General features: G+C 46.3%; 1 protein-coding gene across 1 annotated transcript in view; it reads left to right on the plus strand.

The window, feature by feature from the left end:
• Nucleotides 1-2966: 2966 nt before the first annotated feature.
• LOC144733305 (dual specificity testis-specific protein kinase 2-like) overlaps nucleotides 2967-13260 on the plus strand; it is a 52477-nt gene continuing 42183 nt past the window's right edge. The window contains exon 1 of the mRNA XM_078615134.1: nucleotides 2967-4208. Within this exon, the coding sequence (XP_078471260.1) occupies nucleotides 3849-4208 (360 nt within the window). The 5' untranslated portion in view covers nucleotides 2967-3848. The remainder of the gene's footprint in view (nucleotides 4209-13260) is intronic.

Below are 13260 nucleotides of genomic sequence, written 5' to 3' on the forward strand. Positions count from 1 at the left end.
CTTCGTGGACGTTTTATTTCACATGTCAAATTGGCATATATAGTGGTGACCCTTGACTATGACAACAATCAGGCAGCACAAAGGTTTTTCAAGGTCATGCAGGAGAGGATGGCATGGCTGGTTGTTTGTCCAACACCGGACTAGATATACATCTGATGGAAAATATACTTTTCCAAAATGTTTTATTTTTGTCGAGAAATATATATAATATGTTATGATATAGAATTATAAATGTAAAAATCAAACATTTATTCAAAGTCTGTATTTAAACTAGGCGAGGGTCCATTGAGGCTAAATCTATACATGTTAAGGGCAACCAGGTTCATTAAATAATGCAAAACAAATGGTAAAAACGGATCAAACACAATCGTACAGGTTTGAAAACGTAAGTAAAACAGAAAGGCATAACGTTAAATCATATCCATATGTCTGCAAATGACCAAATCACTCGGAATGCACCCAATCTTGTAAAATATCAGAAGCTAGGCAATACTCAGTCTGGACAGTAGTTGGATAGGCAACTACCGTGCATAACAGGTGATTTAGGCTGCTGGGCTACTGTGGGCAGGGGAGGGCAGTGCAGTGGGCAGCACAGGGCATGATTACGCTGTACTTCCAAGCTCCCATGCCTACACTCCCCCTGCCTTCACCAGGCAACTGCGACCCAGCAAGGAGAAAATGTGGTGAAACACCCACAACTTGCAGGATATATGGTGGAGGCCCCCTTCCAGAATTGGAGTCAATGTGGGCTGTGCGTGCGCATTTGTAAATGCAAACTTGTTCCAAGCATCCAAAATTGAGGGGTTTTTTTCCACAAATCTGGCTGTCGCCTGATGAAGCTAGTTGTAATTACCGGCGAAACGTCGTACTCAGATTGTAAATGTTGTGGCTTGGCTCTCCAACACATCGGTGTGCTGTACTAGTGACGAATTGGCACGTTCTGTTTACGTGACAAACCTTACTAGTTGGCTGTGTCGGATGGTGGCGGGTTTTAATAACACATTTATATATTTACGCGATCTAACCCCCCAAAAAACCTTCTATTGTGGATGATATTGGACGTGAAAGCCTACGTGTTAAACTTGTTCAAAGCACGTGGGTTGACACGTGCCAATATAATGTCGCTTTTTTACAGATATTAAATCTATTTCCACTGGGTGAGCCCCTGATAATCACTCAAGCACTTGCAATAAGTGGTCCCCCACATGGCCACGTCAAAGGCAGAGAGAGACACGCTTCTAGTGCTCACAGACGAGTTCTGAGAGAGATGGCGTTGCGGTAAACAGCAGAGGGAGCCGTTGCATCGTGAGCCACTCAATGCAGTCTCAAACTTGGTTCTTTGCAGAGGTTCTCCGCCATTATTTAAGTTGCCTATGTTGCCTGTATAAGTTACACTAGTTTAAATATGTAGTGTTTTTTTAGGACGGTGCTCATGTTGTTTCCTGCCACCTTGTTCATTGTTGCAACTTACTTTTGACTATTTTAACCTTGTCAAATGTGGAAAGTGTTTCCTGCTACTTTGTTCATTGTTGTTTTTTTCAAATTTTCATGCTGTGGATTTCACACCTGATGATGATTGCTTGTGTTGCAGTCGAAACCTCGTGAGAATTTTTATTGTTTCATATTTTTATTATTTTATTATTTTCCTTCTACGTGACTTTACCGAAAGAACCAATAATATGAATCCCTGCAGTCACGAAAGCTTTAAATCAAAATTTATTTTAACCTTGTAAAATGTGTACATTGTTTCCTGCAACCTCGTTCATTGTTGTACCTTTAAACTCCTGACTATTTTAACCTTGTATAATGTCTCCAGATGGTAATTATGATACTGCAGTACTTATAATAAAATAGTTGAACTCCTCTTCTCGCGGCTGTGCTGTGCAGTTCTCTGGAGTTTTCGGGTGTCGTTCGGCACGATATCCGACGTTTCACTCCACATGCCGGGGGCCTTATTCAGGAAGTGAATATTCTGGGCTGGGAATGAAACGTCAGACACCATTCCAAGCAACACGCGGTGCAACGGGGGAAATCCATCGTAGGAGTATCCTATTATTTGCCATTAACATTGTTCCGTTCTTCTTATGATACTTGCCAATATATACGCTGATTTGCGGGTAAGAAAAGTAGCATTGTGGAAAATAATTATTACAGTATATATTTTTAACTTTTATAATTCATAAAACACCAAGTCACTCAACAATGCTTCATTGTACATCAGTAACGGTTTTATTAAACCCGTGAAACGAAGTAGAAATGAAAAAGGAACTAAGAAATTAAACTGCTGTACACTATTGCCATCATATACCAATACATTTATTCAAGGTATATCCAACACTTCATGATAAGCGAGAGCAATAAAATTACTGCATTATGTGAAAACATGCCAAATCAATGCCATCCTGGTACAGTACTTGTGAATTGGCATGTTTTGTTTACATAACAACCCTAATTTGTCGGGTGGTGGCGGGTTTAACGACACATTTATATTTACGAGATTTAACCCAAAAAATGTTTTATTATGGACGTACAGTCCCGTATATACTTCCCAAGACATGTTGGAAAGCGTTCGATTAAGTAGTTTAGGCCGATTAACTTCTAAATCGATTAATCATCGCCCGGTTGAGCTCATAAATTAACACTTCAGTTTCCACGTTATGGCGGCTGCAGCAGCGGTAACGTAGCAACAACTTCCACAAATACTTTGCCGCCAAAACGCAATTGTTACTTATTTCCATTCCGATCTACGCAACGGCGCTAACGACTAATGCATTAGCACCACTGCAGCAAACGTGCCATTGCACGCGAGTGTACGAAGCTGCGTGCGATGTCCAACGCGCTCAAAAAATATAAACTTTAAAACACACACACACGCGCACAATCGCCCTTTCAGCTACGCCGCTCAAAGTGTACACTGTCCCTTTAATGACGTCACGCCCAGGGGTAAACATATCCCAGCGTGCACCGCGGCGTGGGGGGTGGGTGGCCGGGCGTGGCCGCGTGGAGACGGCGCCAGAAGCCGAGTTTCAGCGCAGCTTCCCTCACGTCTCTCGCTCTTTCTCTCTCGCTGCGGCTCCGGTTCCCGTCCAGCGGTGGATAGAGCAAGCTGAAAGGTTGACCAAGCTTCGGGGCGAATAGGAGCGCACGTCGCAGGCGGCTCCAGCCGGTTCCCGAGGCGTAATCGAACCATTATCGGTGCAGTGGCTCCGGCCTTGACTGCAGTAGCAGCAGCTTCAGAAGCTTCCAACTCGGCTCCCCTCCCCCGAGTTCAGCTTAAACTTCGCGTTCAGCAGCGGATAGAGCAAAGTGGCCGCAGCTTCATAGCCACTATAGGATAGATGTCCAGCGGCGTCAGCTTTCTTACGGGTCAAGCCTGAACGATAGTTCCAGCGTCGACTTCCCATCTCGCAGCGGATCCATATCCAGCTTCAACTCGGGCCTGCGCTGCAGCTCGAGTATCATCAGATCCAGAGCCCTTGAGCTCCTGCTCCAGCAGTGGATAGAGCTCCATAACGAGTCCAAACTGCATCGTTCAGCGGCTCCAGCTACCTTAACCTCAAAGTCTGCTCTCCAATAGACAACCCTCCCCACCTCACTGTGTTAGTTCCAGCTCCCGCCTAAACTACGGCGTGCTTGTCGCGACGTATCCCACAGCCGAAGCCGCGTCCTTTGCGACTGCAGCCCTGGATCTAGCAGCCTCGACTGCAGCTCCAGCCTCGCCACCAACTCCATCGACTCCTCGTCCACCTCAAGCCTCGACTCCGGCCTCGCCCGAGGGGGGCGATGCCGCGGGCGGCGCTCGGTCGCTGAGAGTCCAAGCGGGAGACGCCGGTGCCGTCGGGGCTACGATGAACATCAACAGCAGCAGCAGCAGCAAGACGGTGGCGGTGAACGTGGGCGACGTGGCCCAGCGCTGGATCGAGTCCGGTGCCCTCCTCCAGCCTCGCTCCCTGCAGCCCGACACGGGCTCAGGGGACCGTGGGGACATAGTCCTGGCCCACGTTGCGACGGCGGAGGCGGCGGCGGCGGCTACCACCGCCAGCAACTCTCCTGCTGTCCCACAGGTGCCCTTCCACATCCCCGGCCTTGGCCGCCTGAGGCCGTCCTCCTACCTGGCTCTGTTCAGCGCCGTGAGCAAGCTGGCTCGCCTGGACGACTTCGTGTGCGAGCTCAAGATCGGATCGGGATTCTTCTCCGAAGTCTACAAGGTGATTGGAGGCAGGGGTCACACCGCGTTCTCTGGGTGGGGTGGTTGTGAGTTGCAATTGTTTCTTGCTGTGGTTGTCCCACCTGATGACGGACGCTTGTGTTGCGCCCGAAACGTTGTGATTTAATTAAATTTATTTTATACCTACATGACTTTACCGAAAGAACCAAAGAGTATGCTTCTTAGTTGTCTTAAAAGTGAACCTAGCCTGGCACAAAGCGCGGTGGTGGCGTCACCCTGCGTGGCGAATATCAGCTGCCCGCTGTTCGTGGTCGTCGTGGTGGTGATGATGACTTCTCGGTTGTGCTGAAGTCGTTAAGTTGCTCCGCACTCAGATCATCCCACAAGACGCGGTCGCATAGAAGTAGCGTACAACAGTGGATTTTCCAGGCGCTGCTGTCTGCTGCCGACCCAGAAGCAATGCCGGCTATAACGCCTGGGTGTTCGCCCGTTCCCAAGCACTATTCCGGCCGGCTCAGTCCTGTCGAGATGGGGATGATGCTGGGCCATTCATTCATCAGGCAGACCAGTTTAGTGGCACAGATGTGGCTAAATCGTATGCTGTTGTAGTAACTTAAGTCTCAAAACTGGAGTGTTTCGCTAAGAGTTTGCAAGCTACGCCAATGGCCTAGAATGAAAGAGATGCCCCAAGTGGGCTTGGCATGATTTAGTGCCCCCCTGCACTTCCACTTTGGCTTTCATCGGCATCAACATTATCTGTGGCCAATCCACTTTTGGACGCAGACCTTTCCCCCCACCCATGCTGTCAACGACCGTGTAATGCAATAGTTGGCATGAAGTTAACACGTGTGTCTGTTTCTTTTAATGTTTTGGTCAAAACTGTTGCACTGTACTTGTTTATTTCATTCGTGATAATTGTAAATGTCAAACAAATTGTAAACGTTGTGGATTTACTCTCCAACACACTCGTGGGCTAAAGTAATTAACTGGCGCGTTTTGTTTACGTGACAAACCTTGCTGGTTGTGACGGGTGGTGGAGGGTTACGACACATTTATACTTACGCGATCTAACCCATAAACCTTTATTGTGAATAATATTGGTCGCGAAATCCTACGTGTTAAACTTGTTCATTTCATGTTCCAGGGGCTGATGTTACAATGCACACATCATCAACTACAGTGTTCTATCCACTGCTCGATGAAACCCTCCCCGCATCGTCGCTAGGCTGTGTGTTTTCAATGCAGCACACACATGAGCCCCTTGTTATATAACAGAAAATGACCTGTGCTATTGCAACTGTTTTGATCAAAACGGCGGCGCCACGGTTAACGACCTCGCGTGGTATACAGGAGGTCATGGGTTCAGTCCCGACCCTGACGCCTGCTGTATTTTTGGAGTTTGCATGTTTCCCCCCCCCCCATGGTGGTGTGGATTTTTCTCCGGGTCCTCCGGCTCTTCCCTCCACATTTAGAGGCATTCTTGAGAATATTTGGCTGCTATGAATTTCCGCATGATAAGCCACTTTCGTTGAGCTATCAATTGTGGACCTTACCTGGTAAAAAAATAGTTTAGTTTTAGTATTAAGCTGCAGTGGGAATCCGACTCAGGGTGACCCTGTGTGTTGGTGTCTTATCCCATAACTCAACTGGAGTTATTTTCCCCGTTTTATGATTCTATAGGCTGCCCTTAGAGTTCTTCATTTGCAGTGTGTGTGGTCTTTCATTGTTTTTGCATTATAGCTGTCAAGTAGAGAAATGAGAGATCAGTGTTTTGCAACCTGTGGTTCACAGACCACACTTAGTGATCTGCAAGGCCATTGGAAGTCATCTGCGGAACTTGAGTATACTGTGATTTCATCACAAAACCCGTGTAGACTCAGCCGTCTCATTAATACGAAGCAATGCAAAGCAAGGAAATCAGTTGTTTATATGGAGGTCAATTGACATTTTACTGAGTGGTCTAAATGTTTAAAAAATTGTTGCTGGTCCTTTGTGATTTGCACATTTTCGTGAGAGCAATGCAGGTCCAGAAGGTTGTAAACCCACTGGTTTAGATGAAAATGTACATATAGTTTGCACCAATATGTTCTGAGGTTCAATATATCATTAACAATCAGCCCAAAGCATCACTATACCTGTAATATAGCTATCCAAAACAAAACCATAAAACGATTCCGAGTTCACTGCACGAAAAAAAATATACGAAGACTTGAACTCTAAAGATGCAATGATTAGTTATGTTGCTTTAAGGGGAAAAAATGATTGAAATCTACCTAAGTTGATTAATGTAACTGACAAGAGAGCTTTTCTTGTGGGTGACTGCTCTGCAGATAAAAGACCATACCTCTGCAAGACTTTAATGCATAAACCCAACCTTTAACCCGTAACAACATTGCCTTCATATGGCGTGTTGCAAAGATACTCAACTGTTTCTTTCGAACAGAAACAAAAGTTCTTTATTTACTCAGCAACGTTGGTTGTAAGCTAATGGTTTGCTTTGGTGCCTTCGTGAAATGCTCTTGATGGGCAGTGGTTTCACAATGTTCTCCATTGTTCCACTCTGCAGTCATAGATGAAGTGCATCGACCATGCGATGTCTAAATACGATTCACGGTGGGGCAGCGAGAAACCAGGAGCGGATTCATTTGGCTCGCTGAGGTGTGATGAAGTCTTTGTTGGGTCACCTCTACATCCCTCGATGCTGTTTGCCATCTACCCCTAAGGTGGTAACAATGTGGTCGGCATTTTATATTACTCGCCAGAAAGGGTGGCGGGATTATCACGTAAGTTAAGGGAGAGCCGGTTGAGATCGTCCCAAATCGGCGGTTCGGCGTTTGACGTAGCCCTGTCCTTCCCTTGATGATGCCACTGCTCGGCAAATGTGGGGTGGCATGATGCTCGATAGCATTGGGGAGCCCCATGGTGTTGGCGTTGATGTCAGTGTTCCGATGATGATACGCATAGCTGTGTTAACAAATAACGGTGCTGTATAATGTTTTGTATGACGATGCCTTAGGCTATATACCTTTTGCTTCCAGCCGTAAAAGTTTTGGATCGCGTACAGCTGGCACAACCTAAATACTTGACCCCGTTGGTTAGATTTCGGCAGTTTAACTTGTTTGACACAGGCCATTGCCGTGGAGAAGATGAGCAAGGGCAGTGGAATGGATTTGTGTGGAAAGTCATCATAGTTTTACGAGGAATGTGATAAGTTGCGCCTCTGAGCAAAACCACAGCTCGTTTGACCTAGTCTGGTAGCCATTTGTATACTGTGGTTTTTAAGGTCGTGTATTTGAGGTCTTGTGTGGATATAGAGTTATCCAAATCTACTAAAAAATAAAAACTAGGATTTTACAATGGGTACACCACAGTCTATTGGCGTGCCGCATGTGGCAATATCAATTGTGGGTAGACACACCTTTTCCCAGATATTTGGTCAGCATGGCAGAGTAGGCCAATTTCTCTCCAGAGGGGAGTTCCATAGAGCTCCCTCTACTGGAGGCCCTTCCGCCAGCAGTGCCGTGAACAAGCAATTGCAGGGCTGCACCATTACCTTTGCACCTAGTTGTCTTCAATTAAATGTTTTTAAGAAAAAGCAGCCACGGCTATTAATAGAGCTTTCTTCTGCCTGATTTGCGGCTTTGGCATTGCACGTGGCTGGCCTTGCTACCCCCTGCTGATGGACCTCCCACAGTTGAGGCAGCAGGGTTATGCAGCTGCACACTGTCAGGCATGAGGCAAGTTCACACCACAGGGCATGCTCCAATCGGGCAGTTTGGCTGTGTGTTCCGTGCTAAAAATGAATTGCGTGCCCAAACTCTGGAGTGTGGCCCTTTAGCGTGTGCACGTGCAAGCTTCATTCAGAATTCTTAGCAATCTTGGAATTGAATAGAAATATTGATGGTCTACATGGAGTCACCATAGGCACCTAGTGAATATAATAAATTAAAATATGGAATAGTCAAGTTCATGAGGTTGGCACCGGCAGAGCTGAATACCAGAGTGGATGTTTTCTGCGGCGCAAGCCACGCTAGTACTTGCTGCCAGTTGGGGACACATTCCAGTGGGCTTGCATATCTGTGTCGTACCTCTGCGAGGGGGTGGCTTTGCCTTTTGCACTGCACACAATGCACACACTTTGAGAGTTGGCTGCAAGATTTTATATTTAGATAGCTACACCTGGCAGAGCCTCTCCTTTTACCAGCATGGCTAGCTCTTAACAATTAAACTGTTGTATGAATACAACCAGCCTATGACCAAATCAGCGGTGTAATGCAGCCGATTTCGTCAGATTGCAGAAGCTAAACAGTGTTGAGCCTGGATAATGCTTGGATGGGTGACCAGTATGCATAAAGCATGTGTTGTAGGCTGTTGCAGGGCATATTATCAGCAGAGGGCAGTGCAGTAAAATCCTTTGTTGTAATGTATTTCTATGCTCCTACGTTTATACTGCCAACCTTTGCCAAACCACACTGACCAGGTTGGTGAAGTATGGTCAAATGACCCCAACGGTTGAAGAGGCCCTCATCCAGCAGTGTAATTTGATCTGGCCGTTTGAGATTAAGCAAAGCACACGCTGAAAATATGTTCCCGTGTATAATGTTACGTGACTGATGTAACAAAGCAAGTATTTGGAGGAAGTTATGTTAAGGAAAATAAATCGGATCACCATTTTCAACCTATTCTTGCATGTTGGTAGCATGGTATCCCTTTAATGAGCCTGCATTTCAAGATAATGAACATTGCAAGAGTCTTGTCAAATTACTAAAATCATGGCCTTCGGGCTGTTGTTGTATATATGCGTGGCCAGCACACATAGTTAAGTATTGCCTGTGGTTGATTTTGTCTTTAAATGTAAATTCCTACTGTGCAGGTCATGCAAGTGAGGAGGAAATTGTTGACAAAGCGTCCGCAATAAGTCTCCCATCGCGGGGCACGGTGTGAATCTGTGGCCGATGAGAGTAGATGAACCCTGCCACCTGTGACAACAACAACAACAACACTGACGCGTCTCGTTTTTTTCTGAGCTTCGCGCGCAAGGCGTTCGTATAATTTCTACCGCAGCGCTCCCGACACTTACCCAGTGCCTGGTAATGCTACGTTTGTGTACTTTGCGCCCATCGTCTCAAGCACGGTGGCATCCTGTTTCTTTTGCTTTTCCGGATGACAGTGGCGCTTGAAACGACAGCAGACAGTGAAGCGATCTTTGCTGCGCTTGCACGCGTGTCGCTACGAAGGAACGTGAGAGCACTTGCCCGGGCGGGCGGGCTGTGGCCTCCATTTGAGCGTGGCCCCCCGTCACTCGATACGCGTTCAATGTCATTACACGTGAACAAAGGGCCCGGTGAAATTGTTCTCCGTGCTACCCGTAGCATTAGTATTTTGTATCTTCACCAGTCCCCCCCCCCTTTTGTTAGACTTGACGTGTTATGAGTGATGTATTTGCAGCAATGTGTATAAGTTTGATGTACTTCCCACACCCAGTTCTGAAATGACCTTTTCCTTCAATGGGACTTGGCTGGTGGTAATGATTTAACATTCCACAAATGTTTGAACGGGTCTGGCCGATTTCTATCTTGGGTAAGTGGAATTATTTGCATTTTATGTTGTGCTGGCGCACTTAAGTGTCCTTATGTAAAGGAGTTGTTACGCACAACGTGTCATTTTATATTGACGGCATGACACCTTGCTATTTTAGTTTTAAAAGACCCTTTATCCTCGCTCCCTCGTGAGCGGCCACTTCAAAGGGAAGTGAGGCCTGAACACTTCTCGGCTGCATTTGGCTCCTCGGAAATGCTCGGTCCGTTGCACACCTTTGATGCGCGGCCTAGCACATTGGGAGCCTCGGAGAGCCCGCGCGATGATTAAGAAAGTTTTGCTTGGATACCCAAATCTTCCTTGGCCTTGACTTGGTCTCGTATTGTCTGCCCATGTCCAGTCCCACTCGACGTAAATGGATATGAAGTGTAAATAAAAAAGGAGGGTTGTGTTTTTGTATGTGCAGGAATGTAGTTCCCCAGGGTCAGACAGGTCAAACTGAACAGGAGAAATTCGATGAAAGAAACTAAGCCTCATTGCTGCCTGTACAAGCAAAATATGCACACCTGGAAATCCTGCTCTGGTCCGTGCACATGCATTTGTCTACCGTTTTGGGATTTGTGCCACATACCAGACGGTGTTGTGTTGGTCGTATGGATCATTGCATTAAGATGAGGGGCTTGGTTTTTCCAGGTTTGTTTAGGCAGTAAAGCCTAACTGAATCTTATGGCACTTTTTCAGGAGATGCCTGCATTAGATGGTTGGACAATTCCACAAATGAGTATTTGGCTTTAAACTTTTAGATTCACCAGCACTTCATATATCAGTTGTGTTTTATGTATTCCAGTAACATTCTGAACAACTTAATCGTGGTTTCTGCTTGCTTCACGACACGGCTGGCAAGCAATTTAGAGTCACTCAATAATACCTCAACAAATTAGTTTTAATCACGTCGCGGTGGTGAAAAATGTACACATCAAAAGGACCAATCGATGAAATTTAATAACGCACGCTGCCAGTTAGATTGGCAGGGTGGATTTATACATTAGCAATGGGAATGTGAACTTGGCCGTGTGGTCGTCCATTCTGTTAAGCGCTCCTCCGCTTGGGCCTGCAGTGTTTGTTCGCTTTTGATTGGCAACTCCCGTTTGTACTCGGAGCTGGGGGGTATCAGATCCCCAGAGGTCATTAAGGGCTAAATGGGGGGGAGGGAGTGCTGGGGGGGGAGAAGTTGTGGGGGCGGGGTATCCGTCTCCCAGTGTTCATTACCAAAATAACTTCACTTATCCTGGTAACGCTGCAGGATCTGGGGCTTTTTCAGAGTCGCCATGAGCAGGTGCCGTTTTGGGGGAGATGGAGGTTGGAGGTTGCGTTTCTCTGTTGGCCGCGTAGCCTCGGCGTGAGCCGTAGACCGCAAGCCGTATGCAAATGTATCTCGGTCTTCTTGACGCGTTCCGTTACGGGTCCAATAGTCACGCGAGCACTATTATTATCGTTTTACGTCCAGACTCGCAGAGGCCTGCCAATATGGGCGGACATGTGAAAATGTCAGGTACGTGAACAGATATCTATTAAATATACAAGTAAATTACTGGACAGAAATAAGCGCAAACTGCTTTAAAAACGTGGGAAAATGCTTGATGGTAATTTGGGAGAAAGAGTTTGAAAAGAAACGTCGAATTTGAGAATATCTATAGAAAGAGATAGTTGTGCCATATGCAAATACTGCACTGAGTGTTGGGCAATTAATTTATCAGGGCAGGTACATGACGGTCCGTATCTGAGACGTACTCTCGTTTGTTTATTTACTTGATGTACAGGTTATTGTCGATTATGGAGAATGATTAGTGTTAGCTGCACATGGGAACCTCTCCCCAGCTTATAATCCAGGACTTATGTAAGTGCCCTTTTAATTCATTGTGTGTATGTATTGTGAGTGCTGTCTGTGTTTTTTTTAAACCGACACTTTCGTCTCACCTTCATTTGCCAAATAAAAGCCTTGGGGATGGATGCAGTAACATTCTCTCATGGCCCTTTTATTCCAAAGATAGCTCAATTGGTGTTTTTTTTTGTGTTGACAGCATTTCTATTTTGAATTCAAATAATGGGCGTTATGTTGGCCGCAGGAGATGGCTTATCGGCTCCGCTAGTCACGTCTCCAGAATGAAAGACGCGGCCCTCCATTGTTCCGAAATCGAGACAAAAGCGTAAAAAAAAACCTTGAATATGACACGGCACAAAGGAGCTTGGGATATATTTTGTTTTTGCAGTCACCTCAGACAGCGTTCCACACGTGAAATTGTGGTGCTTTAACGCCACCCATTGTGTGCATTGACTTGCAGGAAAGTGAAGCACTGGCAGCATCCATATTAAAGGCCTTTAGAATTGACTGCAGTGGAGGCACATTCATTTATGAATGAATCCTGAGGGAAGTTATTTTTTTTAAACCGTGGTTGTGTATTATATCACTTTTTTTTAGTCCATGAACTATTGCGAATCCGTTGGTCATTCATACGAGCTCCATAGGTTGCCGTCCAGTGGATGAGCAGATGAAACCGGTGGCTCAATTATAAAGGGGAGGGAGATTATTCGGCAGCCATTTCGACATGGCTTACTTCAGGAATCCAGCCTCCGAAATCTGAGAAACTCGCCAATGTTGTACATGGGGATAGCAAATATCATGCAAATTCTATGCGAATATTTATTTCATAATGTAATGATATAAATCAAATATTTAATTCATGAATGCATCGCACGCTATGCCTGGATTTTGTATTTCTAAGGTAACTTTTGCAGTTCAAGATCTAAATAGAGAGTTATGGGCTAATGTATTGCCATGTGTCTTGCTGTGTGTATTTTGTATGTTGAATTTCTTTTGCACCGTACGTAGCCCACCGTGCTAACCGGGGGTGCGGGGGGGGGAAGGACAGGAAACTAAGCACAAAAAAGCAGTTCTCAAAGAAATGAGTCTTCAGTCTAGATTGAATGCAAGTGTACATTTGAACCGGGACAGGAATATTCCCACTTCTGCCTCTGTACCGTGTGCCCTTTCCGTCGTGCCTCGACCAATCATGTTAACATTCCGCACCCTCTCGGTCTCCGACATTCGTTCAAATGACCGAGTGCAACAACCGCGGGAGGAAGACCTGACAGCAGATGGTAGGGTTACTGTTTGGGCAAATCGTCACGTGTATACCGAGCAGCAGCAGTGGCAGCTGTGGGAACTGGTGCATGGTGGAACGCATTGGTAGCGACCATGAGCTGGCATTAGCTGCTGTGACCACGATGACGTCTTGATCTTGACCAAATGCACCGGTTACGTACACCTTGCTTCACCTGCGCATGCCAGGGCCACCCCCACGCGATGGGGGTAGGAGCTTGTCATCGTTACAGCTGCGCATTCCATCTCCATAGGGACGTTCAGCGTCGAACGTTCGGCCCGTTTCCCTCTCCGTCGTCCCCCCTCCGCCTTCTCCGTCCCCCACCTGTCCGTGACGCCCCTGTTAGTTGTACAGCTTGTGAAAAAATTAGCGCACTTTCCCCGATTGCTACCT

The sequence above is a fragment of the Lampetra planeri genome, chromosome 46 (assembly GCF_965212315.1).
Source record: "Lampetra planeri chromosome 46, kcLamPlan1.2.h2, whole genome shotgun sequence".
Classification (NCBI taxonomy): Eukaryota; Metazoa; Chordata; class Hyperoartia; order Petromyzontiformes; family Petromyzontidae; genus Lampetra; species Lampetra planeri.